Source organism: Kryptolebias marmoratus, linkage group LG16 (assembly GCF_001649575.2).
Source record: "Kryptolebias marmoratus isolate JLee-2015 linkage group LG16, ASM164957v2, whole genome shotgun sequence".
Taxonomy (NCBI): Eukaryota; Metazoa; Chordata; class Actinopteri; order Cyprinodontiformes; family Rivulidae; genus Kryptolebias; species Kryptolebias marmoratus.
The window spans coordinates 5,064,688-5,085,656 of NC_051445.1; the positions used below are offsets into that span (position 1 = coordinate 5,064,688).

At 35.6% G+C, this 20,969-nt stretch overlaps 2 protein-coding genes across 2 annotated transcripts in view; one reads left to right on the forward strand and one right to left on the reverse strand.

Annotated features, from left to right (window-relative positions):
* The first annotated feature begins 5,731 nt into the window (after positions 1 to 5,731).
* hapln2 (hyaluronan and proteoglycan link protein 2) lies at positions 5,732 to 13,954 on the forward strand. Its single transcript, XM_017428508.3, has 6 exons — positions 5,732 to 9,208; positions 9,391 to 9,495; positions 10,883 to 11,248; positions 11,442 to 11,558; positions 11,634 to 11,816; positions 12,092 to 13,954. Exons 2-6 carry the CDS (start codon positions 9,402 to 9,404, stop codon positions 12,367 to 12,369), a joined length of 1,038 nt encoding a protein of 345 aa, XP_017283997.1. The 5' UTR covers positions 5,732 to 9,208; positions 9,391 to 9,401; the 3' UTR covers positions 12,370 to 13,954.
* Positions 13,955 to 14,247: 293 nt separating this feature from the next.
* The window catches only part of bcan (brevican), a 33,864-nt gene continuing 27,142 nt past the window's right edge, over positions 14,248 to 20,969 (reverse strand). Inside the window, exons 8-15 of the mRNA XM_017428567.3 lie at positions 19,750 to 20,511; positions 19,282 to 19,515; positions 18,148 to 18,252; positions 17,890 to 18,048; positions 16,665 to 16,747; positions 16,380 to 16,524; positions 16,111 to 16,293; positions 14,248 to 15,452 (exon numbers count right to left, since the gene is read on the reverse strand). Coding sequence (XP_017284056.1) covers positions 15,337 to 15,452; positions 16,111 to 16,293; positions 16,380 to 16,524; positions 16,665 to 16,747; positions 17,890 to 18,048; positions 18,148 to 18,252; positions 19,282 to 19,515; positions 19,750 to 20,511 — 1,787 coding nt within the window. The 3' untranslated portion in view covers positions 14,248 to 15,336. The remainder of the gene's footprint in view (positions 15,453 to 16,110; positions 16,294 to 16,379; positions 16,525 to 16,664; positions 16,748 to 17,889; positions 18,049 to 18,147; positions 18,253 to 19,281; positions 19,516 to 19,749; positions 20,512 to 20,969) is intronic.

Genomic DNA, 20,969 nt, shown 5'->3' on the forward strand with positions numbered 1-20,969 from the left:
GTGATTAGAGACAAAAGGAACCTTCAGATAAAATGCATTATCTTGATGCACTAAGACTAAAGTTTAACATTTTATAATAAAAGTGCTGCATACAGAGTGTAAAACATATGATACAAAGCACTGTATGAGTGTGTGTGAGAAACATTTTAGAGTGCTTTGCACAACCTGAAGGGGTTAAAAAGTTATTTATAAGTGTGGCTCATTTACAGTTTCTATTAGTGAATGTTCTCAGCAACAACAGAAATAAGTCATTATTTTTTTAAAAATGCACTGCTTCATTAAGATCTTTCATGGAAAAAGTAATTTTCCACTAAAGCACATATTGTTATGACTCTAACCTTAACTGTCCTGCCTAAACACACAAAGAAAACAGAACTGTTGAGGCTTGTGAAGAAAACATTACACACAGAGTAAGCTTGTTACAGTCCTAAACTATCAAAACCAGTTTCATTATAAGCTTCTGATTTAATTTTTACAATATTTCCAGTTTATTATATTAAGATACCATTATAGCTGTTCTGTGCTGAACACTTAAGCCTTCAGTACATACTGACAGCAGCTAACATAAATCATAACGGTATAGCTCATTTACTGTACAGGTCACATTTCAAAAACATGAGGAACAGCAGAGAGTTCTCACTATTAAAGCTGGGGGATGGGATGTTTAAACATAACTCCATCCTCTTTCTTCTGCTGTGAAGTTTTGTAAGAAATGTCACTCACAACTGTCTCTGTTGAAATTAATCCCAAAGAGCATGAAAGAATCTTGTGATTTCAAGGAAGTTGATTTTCAGCACTTGAGACTGCAGGTTTAGAAAGAAAGTGAGGAACTTTGGTGGAACAAAACGGCAGCAAGTCAGCTGTACAACGAATGGTGTCCTACATCTTACTCCATTATGTACTGTGACAAAGAGGAAAGTGCGAGTTGTAGTCTTTATATGTCGTTTACTTCATTTGCATAAATAGAAGTTTATATATGGTTACCAAAACTAAAATAATAAAATATTACCTTTTTGTATGTGTACAGTAAAACAGACAGATAAAAAACATCATTTCAGCCATGGAATTTCAGAAATGTATCACAGATTTTATGACTACTTTGGGCTATTTTTAAAAAATGTTAAAGTATTTTACGTCTGTGTGAATGTTTAACTTTTACACCCATGCAGTTTTTTTTTCTCAGGGAGGTGGGGTAAATTTTTGTTTCCTTTCCAACACCACAGTCTAAATATGACAAGAAGAAAATGATTTATTTATCTAGATAAGAACTAATGCACATTACAATCTTGTACTTGTTGAAACAGGCTCCTTTTCTTGTGCCACATCTTTGTCGTGTAATGTAAGAAACTTCAAACATGCCTCAACGTAGGTTTTCTTCTGATCTGATCTTGTTTTTTTTATCAATATACATCAGCAGTTAGAGTTGCACCAGAGTCAACAAAGTACCAAGCTAGCAGTAGGCTCACAAACTGAGACACTTTAAATTTCAACAAATTTAAATCTGTACAACTCCTTTATGGTTAAGTGCGTATTGTACTTCTGCAACTTGTGCAGAAAAAGCTGCTAAAAAACAACATAAACCAAAAAAAATTACACTATTTGTTTTTGTTGTTCTTTAGAGACCGATCTGCCTTCAAAAGTAAAACAAAATGAAAAAAATCTTGTTTGGAAAAATGCAGGGAAACTTTGCACAAATCTAAAACTGGAAGAAAAGGAAAAAGTACAAAGTAAGCTGCCTTCTAAAATACTAAAATTTGGCTGCTATGTGTGACTGAGCCAGCATTTTGTTTAGTGTTTCCTTTGAGGATTTATGGTCAGTATTTAAGACAAACAGTATGCATACATTTAAAATCCACCATCAGAAAATGAATTGTTAAATTAACAAGTGAATCAAGCTAACCATTAATCAGAGGAGGCCTTTTTAAGTGCAAACGTCTGCTATTTAAAATAATGCACCTGAATGTTTATTAATGTATGTTAAAAATAATAAACATAAAAACAGCTACACCGTGATTTAAAACTTGATGTTTAAGGAAATATGTACGTCCTCAGAAATGGGGTTCTAATTCATTCAAACCCTGTTCTTTCAAAAGAGTATTTAACTATTCCTGAATTTTCATCAAATTTTGTGAACTGGACTTGTGTGATGGTAGTCCACAAGTCTTTTTTAAAGCCAGCCAGATGCCACGAGTCGCTGTCATTCCAGAGCTTTCTGACATGAAGGAACCCGTGACAGACACCTGACGTCTCCTGAGTCTCGGCTCTGTGGAAATACAAAATGTTCCCATTATTACGGTGTTTCAGATACATGATGGTTATTAATTCCTGAAGTGCTTTAAATTCCATGCAAATATTACAATACAAAATGTACAAAATGTTAGTGTTCATCCAAATTATGGTTTGTAGATCAACATTCATGACACTGTTTCCTTGATATACAGTGAAATCCATTGTCACCAAACTTCAAGTTAAAATCTTCTTTCCCTGTAATCACTTTCCATCAATTTTAATCTGTTGTTGCGATTTTATTTTTACACAGCTTCACATCATTCAATTCATATTTTGTTTTGCTTACAATAAATATGTGTTCAACCTAATTTCAAATGTTAAACAATTTGAGGTGAAACCTCAGCTGAAATAAATCCTCTTATCTTGATCCTAAATTGAAACAAGTGGATAATCCGTGGCATTACGCTCCTCACAGTTTACTTTTCACTGGATTAACCTGCTATCAGATGCAAACAAAAGGATTTAGGAAACAATATCTGATCATGTGGCTGATTTGTGGAAAAAGTGCCTCAATAGAGGGAAATATTTATGCACATATAGAAACACACATGCACATAAAGAAAACCAAAAACATGACTGGGAATGGAAATTAACTTCACTGTAATGGTGGTTCATTTTACCAATGAAAAGGTATGGGATCTAAAGCTATCATAACCCCTGGTATGAAATTATTTGATGGAACTTATGAATTTTTTTTAAAGATTTTGTGTAAATCATTTAAAAAGAATCCTGCATTTTCCCTTTTATATGTTTTGCTAATTTTATTATATTAATTACACTTTTATACTTTTACTGATGGTTTTAATGGAGAGATCACTAAGTTGTAGGAAATATAAATCATATGAATAAAACAGAATGCCATGACAAACCAGGCTATGTTATAAACATGGAAACTTCTTGGCTGTGTCACCTCTCTCATAGACTCAAATAAAATCTCCAAAGGTTTTAACGATAGGGGCCTCTTGTCACTCCATCAGTGCAACTGGCTGGCTCCAGGGCCCCTATGATAACACAATCTTCCAATCAGAGGCTGGGGAGCATCAATAGTAACAATACAGAGGCCTGGCACCAGACGGAAGGAGATAATTTCAAGACTAAACCTGCTTGTTATGTAACAGCAGTAAGAGCGAGATAACATGCACAAGGTCTTAGGTATTTCTTTCTTACCTGCTAATGTAAAGATCAAATATTTAACAGAGGAAATTTTTAAGGTTTTGAAGACATGCAAGATAAAAGCTTTAATTGTGAGAACTAAGATTTGAAAATGAAAAAGGAATCTAACACACAAAGAGCAGATAGATGCCTTTTAGTCTCTATAATGAGTCGGGCTGCAGAATCTTTAGGATAAAATCAGGCATAAAAAGAGTCTCAGCAACATGAATGATAATATTAGAAAATTTGCCAAAACAAGACTGAAAGAATTTTGGAGATCAAACAAATTAAACTCTGACTTTTCATAACTTAAGGTGTAAAAATCCTGATCCATCAAGCATTTAATGTCAGAGAAACAAACTGAATGACTGGCAAGCAGGCTAGGATCTGTAGGTTTTGTATTTGTATGTAGTAGTACACCCCATGATTCAGAAGGAAATTCACCAAGAAGAAGCTGAAATATTGACATTTATAAGACTGTATTAAATAATTTCCTTTTTTAAATATTCACACTTTTAGACTCCAGCTTGTTTGTAAATAGCTTTGTTTTACTTCACAGACTGTTGGGGAGCAACATTGATTTCTCTATAATCTTTATTTCTTTCCTCTTAAATGATGAGTTGACACAAACCTGAATGTTTCAAACCAGCAAAGAGCCAAAATCCTCCTTTGACTGAGGTGTTCACACAAGTGTTTGATTGGCAGAATCTCCCTGCAACCTATTCTCCTAACTCTTATGGTACAGTAAAGGTGGATTGCAGGGGTTTTTCTGCCCAATTTGCTAATTTGTTAAGTAAATAATGACATAGTGTTTGTTATTGTCAGCTGTTTTCATATAAGGTTATAATTGGTTGGATTTCCCTAATAAAAAAAAACTGTTAGAAGCTAAATTATTTTCTACTGATTTGTAATACACACAGAAACACACACTCACACTGTTCTGTAACATTTTAAGGCATTCAGTAGAAAGGAAACACAGAAGGTCTAAGTTCAACAGGGCCAAACAGGTATGAGAACACTGAGTTATCTTTCTCCCATATCTGCTGTCAGATCTGTATGTGTTACACAAACATTTCACCCTGTAACTAATTGGTTAAAAAAGCATCAGGCAGAACTTCAATAAGTCACTCCGTGTTGAGTACAATAGGTCAAGTAAGTGCTCTGGTTTTTAAAATGTGCACGACAAGTTTGTTCACAATCTGTTCGAAAGTCTCAATAATTAGATACATAAACTATTGATGAGGTGTGACATGAGGTGAGCAATTTTCTTAGAATGATGCATTATGTGTTAATTATCACAGACAAGATAGAAGACACTGGAACGAGTCATGTGTTGCAATTACACTAATTAATTTACTGAAAAGATCATAGAGGGAGTATTTAAAACTAATTCAACACCTTAAATACATATTAAAGGCTTAACATTTCTTAAAGGAGCTAGAAATAGAAATTTCTTGAAGCATTCCCTTCTAATGTAAGGTAGCTGTGATGGTTATCTCAAACTGGACTGACACCAAAAGTTAATCAGTTCTAGATGTACATCCAATGATAACTTGAAGGATAAAACCCCTCAAGAATATACGTATAACCAGTTCTTTAGTTTGCTTTAAGTCAAGTTGAGTCAAGTTTATGCGTATAGCACATTTTAGCAACAAGGCAGTTCAAAGTGCTTTACATCATAAAATTCAAAATTAAAAAGTCATAAAAACAACATACAGTCACCAATTGAGATATCAATACACATCAGATATGTTGGTCAATGTTCCATTTATTGTGGTTCAAAAGCAGCTCCAAACAGGTGGGTTTTTAGCCTTGATTTAAAGGAACTCAGTGTTTCAGCTGTTTTGCGGTTTTCTGGAAGTTTGCTTCAAATCATCAGATCAGTTTTCAGTTAAACTTTGCCTGTTTTAAAATCCTCCCTGCTGCTGGAAAACAAAGAGTTAAAGACCAGTTCCTGGTCCGTTCAGATCCAGTCCCTGTTTGGGTTATGCAAAAAAAAAAAAAAAAGAACATTTTTCTACATTGAAAGCAAGGTGAGACACGTACCCCTCAGTCAGAACGCCTTTCCAAGCTTTCAGAAGTGATCTGCATGAAAGTTAAATCTGTCAAAGGGCTGTCACTTCCAATATGGTGTTCAAGAGCAGAGACATTTAGAAGAATGCTAAAACTGTTTGTGTGTCTTTGGGATGGAGGATCATTTCGAATGGTGTTAACAGTTCTTCTTTTTTTTTTTTTACAGTTATTATTCATTTGGCTTCTTCATGACCCCACTGCTTGTCAGAGACTTTTGTCAACATGGTCATGCACTAATGCAACACCATCATACACACCTCATCAGGGCTGCAGGCAGGATAACCTGCTCCCATATCAGCTTCACTCATCTGGTGTAGATGTAAGGGAGACACTTTCAGCATTCAGCGCTGTCGCTCAGCACCTGGAGTTTATAAAACGATGGGCTGCGGCACAATTTATCTACTGTAAAAAAGCTGGAGTTCTTTCAATATACTTTATAGGAAATATATATATATAAATGGTTGAAAATTGAAAATTTAATAGATGACCACAACTAGAGTCAGTAAGTTTTATGGTTTTAGAGTCTCATGAAAAAAAAGTCTTTGAATCTTTAGGGAAGCCACATTTTAATGAATCAAACAGAAATGAAGGGACGTTAAGTGAGAGGGAGTGTTTGCCTGCAGGCTGGAATATGTTGCTGCAGAGCTGAGGGAACAAAAACAGTAGCAAAAGTTCACTAAAGGACACACAGAGAACAGTGTTCTTCTTATTTTTAAAGCAAAACATCTTTCAAACCCTTCAGATCAGTCGTTCTTTTACATTTTCTGGAAGAACTTCAAGTAATCCTGATATGACCACAAGATGTCACAACAAAAAAGGAATGGTTTGTCTGAAGATGAACAGCAGAGGGCAATGTTTCTGCTGCTTATATAAATTCAAATAATGTGTTTTAAATGTAGGAAATCCAGAATATCAAAACAATTGATAACGGATATAGAGGAGGTTGTGTACTCTCTCATATGTTTAGAAATCTTAAGCAGACGAAAAGCTTGAAGTATCCAAAATAATGAAAAAGCAGTTTAAAAACAGTTGAATAAAATCTTATTTGTAAATCATAATTTTGAACAGAATAAAAAGCAATGAATACCTAAAGTACCTCTAACTGTCATAATTTGTTTTAATTTGTTTAACCATGCCAGGGTGAAAACAATTGCAAGACCCATTAAAGTCAAGAAGTTCACATTCTTACTGATGGTCTGCTTTCCTGATACCTGTAAAACAAAGATTTGTTTTTGCTAAAACAACTAATTTCAGCCTCCTGGTGATGCAGGAGGAGCTGGAGAGTCATTTCATTTCGTTTCCTGCGACAGCATTTACACAGTCCATATGGCTGAAACCTACAATCTACAATTACAGCATTTAAGATGATTTAAAAATTAAAACACAGTATACATCCTGTGGTTTTGCAGAGACAGTTGCCCTTTGTCACCTAGAGGTGTTTGTTTGAATACTAATTGGAGGAGAAGACAGAGTCCCATTGATAAGGGAGCACAATGAGGGAGCAACACAAGCATAAACAGAGGAATCCTATTATAGCATCTTTTTTCACATTGGACTGTGTTTGTGTGTACACCGCCTGCTGTCACTGCATGGAGACCATGGCCCTCACAATGCCGCCCTTGTGTCTGGAGGGAATAGTGGCAGAGGAAACTAGATCCGACACAGCATCATCCCCTACGACCCCCAGAGCCGTGTGGGCAAAAACAAAAACAAAAATTCTATAGTGGTGTTTGGCAACGGTTTTCTGGGAAAGGTTGGAAAGCACAGCCAGGCTTGTTGTCTGCGTTAATACCTCATCATTCTATGAACTGTGTGAGAAATCTGAGATGAAAAAAAAACACCTTGTAATTTATAAGGTCATGGTATAGTGGGAGACTTCCTTAGATGAATAACTTTTACTAATTGGTATTTTATAATATATGTTAACGTATGTTTACAGTGCTATGAAATTACATTTGTTGTGAATTGGTACTATAAAATAAACTAAATTGAACTGAATTAAATTTTCCTAATTGCTTAATATTTTACTAGTAAGTCAGCTGGGATCCATTCTTATTTACCTGATTTATTTATTTTAATTCTTTTGCTTAATTTTAATAAATGAGAGACAGTTTTTGTAAGGTGTGAGGGAAATGAACCCAGTACGCAGACTCGTATAAAACAAAAACAAATGGTTGATGTGGCAGCAAAGATTAAATAACACAAACTGTATAACCGTGAGAGTGAAAATTATTTGTGTGACCTTAAAAGGGTTCATTATAAAGTAATAAACATAATTTGCACACTGTTTTTCTCATATTGATTGTTAATGGGTCCTTAAATTAAAAACCAAATGTAAGAACAATGTGTGACTGGATGTGTTTTTGTTTACCTGCAAAAAGAGCCAAACCTTACCAGTCTACACTTGCCTTACTCACCAAAGTTGTTTACTTACACAAATCATGATCAGCTTAATGTTGGGCAGTCATGTTTACATTTAGTGCGGACCCTCATTTCAGAATTACATTTAGTATATTTGGAAAACTACTGGAGTAAATTCTTTGAAACTGTACTATTTGATATAGTTTATGTTAACCTATTTTATGTTTGATTTCCTAGTTTGCAAAGAGTACCTTTAACTTTTATAATTTATAGACCTACTCTGTGAAACTGTCTAAATCTGCTTAAAATGAAACTTTTATTACGTTTTTATATTTATTTTTGTGTTTCACAGTCATGAATCTTTAGAGATTTTCCCACCCAACTCTTGGCTGTTTTGCCTTTGGCAAGTTCATTTGTCACTGTTGGCAGATTTCCTTGAAAACAAGGAAACAGAAAAGTGTTTTGCTTTCTAACATGAGACAGATATTGTGAAAGACGCAGTACTTGAGCAAAACAACCAGAGAAGCTGAAAGAAAACTCACAGCTCCCACGTTCTGCAAGCTTAAAATGTTTTTTTTCAAAGAAAGTTAGAGAAATAGGAAGTTTTTAAAGTTTGGTTTAGTCAGCCAGATCAACAGATAAGACATTTAAAAGATTAATGATGCATCTATGGAGTTCACACAGAACAACTATTGTCTTCTTTCTACATAATTTACAATGTCTTCAAAAAATGTAGCATCAAATAAAAATACATGGACTGGTATCTGAACAAGTTTAAATGTCCTGGGTTTTTATGGATTTAAGGTGGAAAATGAATCTCATTGTGACCCACTGCTGTGAAGAACCATCGAAAGTAAATGGTTTTTATAACAATATGTGCAGCTTGACTGGAAATAAATTGCGTCATTGTAGCCATTCAACCCTGAATGATTTCTGTCAGTCTTTGCCGTTTGAATATATTTGTAGGCTAAATAAAAGCTTAAAGTAAATGTGTTCTTCCTTTAACTTGATCTTACTTTGAATAAACAGTAGGAATGAAGTAAACAGGAACAAAGCCTGTGAATGGTCATTAACATCTGGAGCAGAGAGGACAACAGTCCTGTTTACTGCTGATCACAGAGTGGACCATATGACCAGAGTAAGGAGAGACCTGGGTGGGAGCGTCACACAGATGGACAGTCAGTGTTTGGACAAAGACACCATCGGAAATAAAGAATGGAGATGAGTAAAGATATAAACTATCCAGGAGTTTCCGGACTGGACTGTTTAAATATGGTACTTGTGTCAAACATTTCTTGGGAATGAATGGACAACTGGACACCACTTCAGTGAGGTTGGACAATATCAAAATGATATTTTTTGTGTTAAAAATAAATGCAATATTGATGGTTTAATTTAGTAAGATTCATTCTGACTGAAAGCTTTAATAATTGCAAAGATTAATGAGGATAAAATAACTTGTTTTGTGAACTATCTATTGTACGAACTTTGTCATGTTTTCATGTGTATTTGCAGGAGCAGAAAGAATGGCAACTTTCAAAATAAACTGTGCCATCATTCTTTTACTAATGTCAAACTGCTTCACCTGGTCTTCAGCTTCATACACCCCAAACAGAGCAGGTAGAGATCCTAATTTACTTCATTATCACGGGAACTGTGTGCAATGTTTTGTTTTGTTTTTCTCAAAAAAGAAAGCTAACCTAACATTGTTTTTAAAAAGAAACAGCTATCACTGGACAAATTTGAAGAACATAAAAATGAGTGTCATTATGGATTTATTAGAAATGGATGATAATTAACGCTTTACCAAATTTCACTTTTATCAGAGTGAATGTTTTTCCCAATAATGACGTAGATTAAATTTTAACTCAGCTTTGGCACAAACATCAAATATTCAGGTCTCCACTTAAGACTTAATAGCCTTATTGATCTGATACTTATTTTGGAGTAACGACACATTCAAAGCAGCCACTTTGACACAAACTACAAATATTCAGGTCTCCACTTAAGGACTTAAAAGCTACGTTGCTCTAAAATTTATCTTGGTGCAACAAGCCTTTACTCTGAGCCACACAGAAGACAAATGAGCATCCAGTAGGTGATTTTCCAGTGGTCTTCAGTCTGCTGATGATGAGACATGATGATTCACCTCCTTATTGTAGGAATTCTGACTTCACAAATAAAGAAAATTTAGGAGCTCTTGCCTTGAAAAAATATTTCCTTATTTTTTGACCCACAATAATCTCAAGGTGATTGTAAAGTGATTTGGTCAAGTGCTCATTCATGTTTTTACATATCCTATCATGAGTTTTAGGGAAGACTTAACTGAGTTTAAAGCATCAACAGGGAGTTGTTTTCTTTGCACTTTGGTCATAAGAACAAACAATACTATTTTAAAACAGGCAAAAATGAAGAGATGACTGATTTTCGTCTTCCTGCATCAGGAAACAGCTGCCCAAATAAAGTCAAACGACAGATAAAACTGTTAAAGACCAAAAGCCATCCCTGCTGCAAACTAGTTTTACAGCTCCGAATCAGTTGCATGAGCTGATTGTTACAGCAGGCTTGTGTTGCACTCCAATGTTGGATAACCTTAATAAAAAAAAACTATTTTTATTGCTATTATCAAAATAATGTGTTTTTATCCTAAGAAAACAAGCAATGTGATTTAATGATACAGTATTAGAAATAAGTCATTTTTAGTTTCGAGAAATCTACATTAAAGAACTGAACAATTTTGGCTTCCATAGGTTTGGATTTTGTATGTTTTTCTTCCTTTTTGAATTAAAAGTCATCTTTAGAAGTACAAATTTACAGAATTTTTAGCCTAATACTACAACAATTGTATGATCACTGTTAATCATGCATGTGGCTGCAAAGTTAACAAAATGTATTTTTACCCACAAACCAATGGTCATCTCTCTTTTTTTTCAAATTTAACAATCTTTATCTGGCTTATTGTTTTATTGCTATGCATTGATAATTGCTGGTGTTGTTTGACCCACAGTATCAGACACACCAAGGAAGCTTCAGTATCTCCTTGAGCCGCCTGTCCATGTAGAAGTCACCAGCCGAAGGGGAGAAAATGTCACCTTGCCATGCATTCTCAGAACAAAACCGAGCCATTACAAAATCAAATGGACAAAACTGGAGCCTGGGCACAACGGCCAAGAGAACATCATCATGATATCAAATGCAAAGGCCTTCAAGCCGTATGGCCATCTTGGACAGCGGGCTTCTCTTCGGAGAGCTCACTCCATGGACGCCTCTCTGCACCTCAGTCATCTTGAACTGGAGGATGGTGGCAGGTATCGCTGTGAGCTGATAAATGGCATAGAGGATGAAAATATTATCATTACTTTGAGGATTGAAGGTAACTGAAGCAACCATTGGTATTTGCTAAAATGCTGAATATTTTCTCTCCAGTACGTTCCACTTGTGAAGAAGCAAAATATGTTTTATATCTGCCAGCTGTCCTGTAAACACTGTAAAATCTGTACTTGAAATGTGTTTGTACCTGCATAGGGGCTATTTTGGGGGTAAACAAACACTGACTTTGTTTCTAGGTGTGGTTTTCCCGTATCAAAGTAAAAACGGCCGCTACAAGTTTACATACTATGAAGCCAAAGAAGCGTGTGCTGAGCAAGATGGTGTCTTAGCCACATACAGCCAGCTCTACAGAGGTACCACACACTGTCCGTCCTTCCCAACTGTAAACACTGTTAAGCTACGTCTCATCACTCTGTCTCCTCCTGCAGCTTGGACTGAGGGTTTGGACTGGTGTAATGCAGGTTGGATTCATGATGGAACAGTTCATTATCCGATTGTACAGCCCAGACCCGTATGTGGTGGAGATCTGCCTCCAGGCATTCGCAGTTATGGACCAAAAGATCAGAAACATGATCGCTTTGATGCTTTCTGTTTCACTTCTCAGACATCTGGTAAGTCAGACAGTAGGCTTTAGTGGAAACTTGACTTTTACTATGTTTACAAAGAGACCATAAAGAAGACATAATGTACCTGTATGTATAATCTTCTCATCTCATAACCTTAAAAGCCCAGAGTCCCACCCACCTTAACACCACCATAGGGCTTTAATGTGGTTAATATTAAAAGGTTGTAAATTATACCAAAAATTGACTCATAAATAAATAGCAGTGTGCTTACATGTTTAAAACTTTGCAAAGTATTCAAATGATGTTTTCTGGTGTCACAGGCTCTGTCTCCTACATATCTGGGTCCTTCTCCTTTGACCAGGCCGTGCACGCCTGCAAACATCAGGGAGCTGAGTTGGCTTCGGTCGGCCAGCTTTATGCCGCCTGGCGTTTTCAGAACTATGACCAGTGTAACGGTGGTTGGCTTCAAGATGGCAGCGTACGGTTTCCCATTAGCAACCCGAGGAAAAATTGTGGAGGTATGCCAGAAGCAGGGGTGCGGTCATTTGGATTCCCCAGCAAAACAACCCATCTTTATGGAGCTTACTGCTATAGGTAGCCTAAAAGTAAAAAGAAAAGATGTAGATAAAGTTTGGCTACTAACCATGAAAACCTGGGAAATGAAGACGTTGAATATTCAGTTGTAGTTGTTTTAAACAACACAAACTGCTGGGATGGATGAAATAGTTAAAACAGTGGAAGCAAATGCAATGTATTTAAGTACACATACACAATCAGCTTCTAACAGATGTAATGTGTCTCTGACCTGCTTTCTATGAACTCATTCAAGCAGCAAAAACTTCTATTAATGGTGAACTGCTTATTCTGTAAAATGATTTAATTCAAGAAAGATTTGTCTGCATGCTAACTTTGGATCTGCCAATAAAACATGGGGGGAAAAAATTGTGTGATTTTATAAAAATCTCTCATCAGAGGCAACAAATGCTGGTTGTCACCACAGAATAGTCACATTTGTTTGTTTGTTTCTATTCCAATTTCCTGTCAGCACTGGAATGACATCAGAAATTAGTTTTCTAAAAGACACAGGTATCTGTGTAACACAAACTGTCAACAACATGTTGATAGATTGTGTATGACACATTAAAAACACAGTCAGTCAGTCTGGCACTAAGTCACAGACTGAAGCAAACAGCTGACTGGCATCATCTGGTGGTAAAAATACTTCACGATTGGATTATATTCTTACTCATGCAGTGTTACCGGATCTAATACTAACTTTAATATACTCATATAAGTGCTGTTTTTACTGGTGTTTCCTAAAGCTTTTTAAGATTTCTGTTCTAGGTTGTGCTTTTATTCATAACTTTTTATCAATTAATGCATTTTCACGAGCAGGTTTGCAGAATGTTTGTTGCTCCTCAAAGTAGTCTTTTTAAACTCCTTGAATCATTTTCTTCTTCTGCTTTATTCTGTTTAGGGTTGTGAGACTGAATCATTTGGTATAAAATAATTACTTCCTTCCATTATATGACTGTAAATTACAACTCATTGAAATAGCCACAAAACAAAAAAACCTGTTTGAAATATACTTTAAGGCATTTTTCTTAGCTGCCAGTGACTTCTTTCTCTCCTATTAGCTTAAAATGCCTTATTAATAAAATGGTTATGAACAATTAGTAAAAACTTCTGCTTAAATTTTAACACTGAGGAAGAAAAATGAACGAAACTATTTTAATTTATCTGATGTGATGAAATGTTTCCACAATAATTACAGAAGATAATTCTTTTTTTAGTACTTTTATTGACGTATACCCAGTTAAATCAACGTACATTTAACAGTAAAATTCAAGCTGTGTTACAAAGTCAGATTTTTGTGTTTTCATTGAATTTATGTAGTTTTTTTTTAGACAAACATTTTGTTACCTATGTTATTGTTGGATCTATTTCAGTATTTCTTCAAAACATCGACAAGCAAAGATTAAATTAATATAATCATTAGAACCTTTGCTTTTCTTTGGTGAAAAAAAGCTGTCATATTTGAGCCAAAATGCTGTAATTTGTGTTAAAATTAACATTTATTCTCAAAATCAATCATTCAATCAGAGAGGAAATAAAACACGTGAGCCAAGTATTTTTACAGAACTGTGAAAAAACGTTAAACGACATTTATCTTTTCAGATTATTTTCTGACTAGTCTGCTATGTGTCTGGACCTGCTAATATGTTTATCTGTTCCTGAAATCTGATAACAGAATTTGCTATAATTTCACTCGTCTGTGACTGATGTTCATGCATGAAGTGAATTTTGGAGACCAGGACAACCTCCAGCAAGATGATCATAATTTTGTTGTGTTTTATGGTGATAATGAACAAAACTGTTAGATTTTTAGAGCATTTTATATTGTCAGGAAGTGATACAATATTATTTTCATAAATTTTGTTTCATAGTCAGACAAGAAATTTACAGTTGAAGTCAGCAGTTCGTCTAATACTTTGATAAAGAAGAATTAAAAAAATTCTAGAAATATATCTAAAACTCAACCCTGACAAAAATGAATCTCCTGTAATTTCTGTCTTCATGGGACTCTTTGCAGAGCAGTGATTTTTTTAGTCTTCTGGTGTTTTTGTTCAGTTCTTTCCATATTTTGCATTGTGGCAAAATTACTTCCACAAAAACTTTGTTTAGCCTTAACACTGGGATAAATGGAAAAACACATGAGGAACACAGCAACATTTGAGTGTTTTTTATACAAATATGCAACATTACAGTTTGTGGCATCAGCAGTCACATTTATGAATATAACTTTGTCACTGAACAGACAGATTTAAAAAGAATCTGCTGTTTGTAATTCACCAAAACACGGCTATATTTAAAATCACTGATTACTGCATGTAAACAAGTAACATGATCAATTTTCCACAGCTATAAACTGGTGAACTGTATTAGTTTTTATAGGTTTTTATGCACTGCAATCTTTAGTTCATCTGCTAGATAAAGTCATTTAATTTTGTTTCCATTAATACAGAATTACAAAATACACACTATTTTGCATTTCAGGAATAATTACATTTGTCTAATGATATTTATCATTTTCTACATGAGCTGTGTCCTTCTGCATAAATATTTAAACCTGAAGGATGTACCTTCTAAACAGTCTTCAGCTACATTCATGAAATTAGGTGTAACCAAATCAAATCCAGTGACTAATGTTTTGAAAAGTGTGAAAAATCTTCTCTTATCCTGGAGTCATGATTCTGTCATAGGTAAGTTCCTGCGGACATTAAGCAGCAATTTAGTTTTTAAATGAATAGATTTATTTAAAGTGTCAGATGCTTTTTAGACTACATTCACTGTATAACCCAGGAAAACACACATTTGGATTACAGCACTTACAAAATGTCCAGAACTGTTGAAAATGTGACTTAGTTTGACAAATACACAATATTTTATTTGTACATTCAATCGTAATGGGGGACTTCTACAGGAAATTCAACTGTGATATTAGAAAAGTAGAAAAACAAAAGGATGGGTGGTGTTTTCTTTTTCTTTTAAAGATCGAGTGGCTTTAAGAATCCCACTTAATGTCCCAGAACAGTGGAGCTGCTTTCTCTGCAGCTGCACCCGTGGCGTCTTCATGCTGGTCAGGCTCTGAGGTAACAAAGTCCCCCTCAAATTTATGAGCTGGAAGTAGAAGAAAAAAAGAAATGAAAGGAAATGATTTGGAATGGTTAGGAAACAGTCTTTACTTTGAAGACAGTGAATGCTATTCTTGTTCTTTTTTCAGGATATTGATAAAAATCACCATCAGCCTGGACTTCAGAATGTTTTTTAAAAATAAGTCTTTAAAAAAAATGTTTTTGCAAATGTCAATGCTAAAATTTTAAACAAAAAATACTATGCAAAGAGTAGCACTTGAAGTATGTGTTGTGAATACCATTTAGCCTCAAGCACAATAAATTTACACTAAACTTTAATCAGTAGTAGATGTACATCTAATAATTATTTCCTGAAGGTTTCATCAAAATCCATCCAGTGTTTTTTGAGTTATGGCAAAGTTTTAAGCAAAAACACGACACTGTATAGCACTCAGTGTACGTGTTGGGGAAGATGCCCAGCTACTACCAGATAAAATATGACATTATGACATTTCTAAAAACATACAATGTGTTTTATTGTAAGTTTTAAAAATAAATACTGATAGTATGTATTTATGTGATTGTGTTATTTTGACTTTTGGTGAAAATCCTCAGTTTGATTTATTAGATGTAATGAAGACCTGAGAGTGTTTTTTGTAAGAATATAAATATATAATAGAAGCAGAATAATGTGATGAACTTACTTGGCATGCAGGTAGTCAGAGGCTCCTCCCACTGGCCACCAGGCAGACATTTAATAACAGGATTCAGTTTCTGCACAAAACCGTCCTCGCAGTAGTATCGCACCCTGCTGTTGGTCTCGTAACGCAGCCGCTTCTTCCCGTACACCTGCGCATGGGGAACCCGAGGGGGCTCTCCACAGGAGGCTGTCGGAAACACAACATCAGAAGTTACAATCTGAAAATAAAAGCTCACAAAACGAAATGTAAATATGTAAAGCAGGAGAACTCACAGACGCCCTTCTTGCAGGTGTATGACAGGTGGTAGTTGCATGGCACATCGCTCCATCGGCCGTCGTCGTGCCACACCATCACTGCACAATCCTCGCCGGACAGGAAGTAGCTGTCAGGCTGACCTTTGTACCAGTTTTCATAAAGCTAATGGAGAGTTAGGCAGGTTATAACAGCCCAGACTCTAAATACAATCCAGCCTTTTCAAGTTTTAGCAACCTGAATAATTGTGGAAATAGTCAAAAAGGTTCAGATGAATAATGTAAAGACAATTTATGGAAACTTACCAGAGGGTTTCCATCAGACCAGTGGAAGTCTCCCTCAATGGTTCTGTCATTTAGTCCAATCCACTGATATTCTCTGTATTTATCTAACAATATGCAAAATATGTATGTTTTAAGGTTATATACAATTTTGCTTGGTACATCAAGCAAGAACACAATATTGTAATATACAATACATTCATATGGCATAATTCCTGATATTGTTTTTTAAAATGAACTGATGGTTTTGTGATACACAACTGGCCACTCTGCTTATGGGATGAAACATGTGTTTAGTGGTTTTCCAGTATAAAATTTCATGTTTTTTTTTTTTATTAAAGACTTTAATTTATTCAAAAGCCAATGTGTGGTCAAAACTACTTTTTTATTCAAAAACTGAAGGAAAGAAAAATGTAAAAGAATAAAGTCCAATTTCAGAAGTCAACAGAAAAACAGGGTTGAAAGGAAAAAAAAGTATTTTCAGGAGTATTTAACATGTTATATAGTAAAATTCTGCACAATTTAAAAACATCCAGCTCTGTCTTTGAAATGCTTTGAAATCTGATGACGGTTTTGTAAATACGGCTCATTTGGAGTAGCTCATGTATCACCTACTACAGTCCATGGCATCTGACTGCTGGTTATAAAAGGACCAGCGGAATGTCAGATACACACACACACACACTGTCAGATAGACAAAATACAGACAGCAAATGTGTCACAGACCATGACACATAAAGAAAAAAAATGATTTTGTCAGTGCATGAATAAGTTTTTTGCTTTTTTTTGACATGTCTGGACAGATTTTAGCACTTTAGATCTTTGAAGAATCTGAAAAGGGGGAATGCTGGAGGGACATAGTCGAGATGATATCAGCTAAAGAAGGTAGAGTTTTGGTTTGAAACATTTTCATGCTGGAGCTTTTAGGAATCTCTGAGACTTATGGTTTTATGATTCACAGATTTTTGTACAAGTAGTAAACAATCAGAATGACATCCTGTTTGTAATGATATTTTTTACTGTTTGCATCATAGACCAAACATCTGTGTCTCCATTTGGATGTTAAAGGTGTTTAATTGGATACTTTGATGGCTTAAATGCATCAAACCAATATTTTCGTAACATGAGTTTTGAGACTTTACTGACCCTGGGAACATCAAATTTAAAATTTAACTAATTAAACCTGATTATTTTGCACATATGTCACCTAATCTTTACTGAAAGCCTTTTTTCTGTAACCTGGATTTACCATTGATGTAGTCCTGCTCCTCAGGAGTCATGACAGAGAGTAAATGTCCTCCACACATCCGACAGTGCTGCTCTGCTGCCTCCCAGCTCTGCCGTCTGCTGAAGTGACGGTAACAAAAGCCCTGAAACTTCTCCCAGCCAGGCTCACACTCCTCCGCATCTGAGGCACAGCAGATGAGAGAAAGCATGAACGTGAAACGGAAGAACAGCATTCCTAGCATTTGAAAAAGATGCTTGTGGAAGCGAAAGTATCTGTCACCTGTCTGACACAAGTGTCCTCCATAACCAGGCAAACAGAAGCACCGGAATGATTCACCATCAACACAAGTGCCTCCATTTAAACAAGGATTCTCCAGGCAAGCATCTGCAAACAGATTTATTAAGATCTAAATATTCTTTCAGATAGTCTTAATCAGTGGAGCAGAGGTGAAGAAGGTAAGGTTTTACATTTCTGAGAATGAGATTTACAATAAAATCTTTACATGTTCTATTAAAGACAGCTTGCTATCATGTGAAACAACTTGAGAAAACATAAAAAGGCTAAACTTTAAACCCAGCTTGCAAGTATCACAAGCTAGCACAGGATGTGCACAAACTAAGGCAAGAAGACTCTTTCCTGTGTTAATAAAGCTCTCCAGAAGAACGATAACGCAGCTCTACTGAGAATAAGACGAATCAGCAAAAATAAACAAAATGTGATCATTTAGTTTTTTTATATTTTGCCTGAAAAAAGGATTGTCAAATACCAGGATCTCAAGTATCTCAAGTTGTACACTAATATTAGGAATAAATTTTACAAAATAAATTTGCTAGTTTGCAAATAAAACCTACCAGCAGATGGCGCTGTAATATCAGGTTTGGTTAACCAAAGTTGAGTAATGATCAAATTTCAGTCTTGGAAACATTTTTGTTATTTCCTATTAAATACTTTCACAATTTATTATTGGAAATAATATTGCTGTAAGTAAATTTTAAGAATGGAGCAATACAGTTAATAATTTTATTTACACAAGATGGATTTGGATAATTTTTTTTTTTTTTCATTTAGAAAACTTTTCTAGGACTTTTTTCAGATCTTATAAAATCAAGTTCTGTTTTATTTTCTTAATAAAATTTAATATTTTGCATTACTGTTGTCACATTAAAATAAACAAACAGTTATATAGTTATGTTTGTAATTGTTTGATATATTAAGTGGGAACAGCAAAATGCAATTTTTCAAGTTTTAGAAAAACAGATTTTCTTTTTCCTTTTCAGGGAATGTGACTTTACATTACATTAAATCTCTCTTTTTCAGTGACACATCCTCTCCTTTAAAAACTACAATAAAACATACAAACACTATCATTCTGTTACATCAGCAGACTCAGAGTAGTACCAGTATCTGAAATACCTCCTTGGCTTGCAGCAGAAACCTTTTCAGCAGGCAGGGAGGGCCCCATGGCTGTATGCTCGCTGTCAACTTTCCCAGCATGCTCAGAGTGAACGGTTGGAGCAGCGATGGTCACATCACTGTCGGTGGTGAATGCTGTCCTGGACGTTTCCTCCTCCTCGGGGTGCCATTTACAGATGGTAGCTGAGGGCTCATCTGTGGTGGGGTCGCTCTCACTGCCCTCCGATCCAGGTTCTGCTGGGACAGTTTGTCACACTGTAGTATCCTCGAGTGTTAAAAATTTTTCTAAAAGGGTCACAGTTTCATGTTGAAGATGCTTAAACTCAGTAAGGAGATAAAAGAATCAAATAAACACCTTTAAGATTTAAAGAGTAATATTGAATCTGATTGTCTTTGAAATGTGTGCCTGGTAAAAATGAGCAATACAACCTCCTGATAGTATAAGGAGTTAATAATACAAATTTTTACCGTAGATTGTGCTTGCTGTTGTGGTAAAATCCTGCTCCTTGGAGATCTTGTCAGACTTCTCAGAGACAGGAAGCTCGGCGCTGTATTCCCGATCGGAGAGAGATTCCTCGAGTGTTTGGGTCGAAGGCTCCGGTTTCCAGCTCGGTGTGAAGGTCAGTCGAGGAACCAGTGTGATTTTTATCTTTGACTGTGGAGGTGCGTTAGTCCCAGCCTCATCAATAATTCCATCAGAAGTGTGGTCCACAGAGAGAGTCGGGTTCGTTAGAAGAAGTTCAGGTTTTCTGTGGGGCGTTTCCCCTGAAGAGTCATCTGCCTCCTCTCTGAAATCTCCTTCCCCCTCCTCTGAATTTTCGTCTGTGAAGTTCTGGGCTGTGCTGAGGAAGACTGCTGGGCTTTCTTCTAATTCCTCCTGGTCAATTCTATCCTGAAACTCTTCCAGAGGTTCAGCATCAGATGAAATGTTACTTTCATGCTGGAATGTTACGGCCTCTGAGCTGGCTTCAATCTCCACAGAAAATGGAGACACAGTTACAGAGACAGGGGAGGCCAGCGATGTAAACAGATGACTTTTTAAATCTGACTCATAGGTGCTGGAGTTTATGTCATCTGTGACTTGGACGACCTCTGCTGTTGGGAGTTCTGCAGGATCCACGTGACCACTCTGCTCTGACAGATCATCTGAGGTGTGATTGAACTCCTCGTCACCGGGATTCACCGGGATAGCAGACTCTGCACCTGAGTGCTCATGAGTGTGGTCAAAACCTGTCAAGAGAATGTAATTAACCCTCCGGAAGCCCTCAAAAAAGAGAGAGAAGAAGAGAGGTAGAAAAGACTTTGTAACTTCGGGTCAATTTGACCCAAAGGACACAGGTTAAAAAAACGTATCCACTTCTGTAACAGTTTAAGTTGAAAATGGAAAAATCAAAGCAGAAGATAATAGTAATTCAACAAGAAAATAGTATGGAAATCAGAAATGTATAAAACTTAAACCAAACTACAAAATATACGCAAAAGTGGATTAATATAATATAATATAATATAATATAATATAATATAATATAATATAATATAATATAATATAATATAATACTTCGTGTGACTGGATTACTGAGATGCAAACTGACAAAAGTTAAAATAAAAAGTTTATTACCGAACCTATCACAGCTCTTTATGCACGAGTCAGCCTTAACAGATTTTGAGGTCAGGGCTGGTCAAGAGTT

Excerpts from the sequence above, each read along its gene's own strand:
- hapln2 (XM_017428508.3), top strand. The coding sequence starts at position 9,402 with ATGGCAACTTTCAAAATAAACTGTGCCATCATTCTTTTACTAATGTCA. Across the intron at positions 9,496-10,882 it reads ATACACCCCAAACAGAGCAG|TATCAGACACACCAAGGAAG; the intron begins GTAGAGATCCTA and ends TTTGACCCACAG. Across the intron at positions 11,249-11,441 it reads CATTACTTTGAGGATTGAAG|GTGTGGTTTTCCCGTATCAA; the intron begins GTAACTGAAGCA and ends CTTTGTTTCTAG.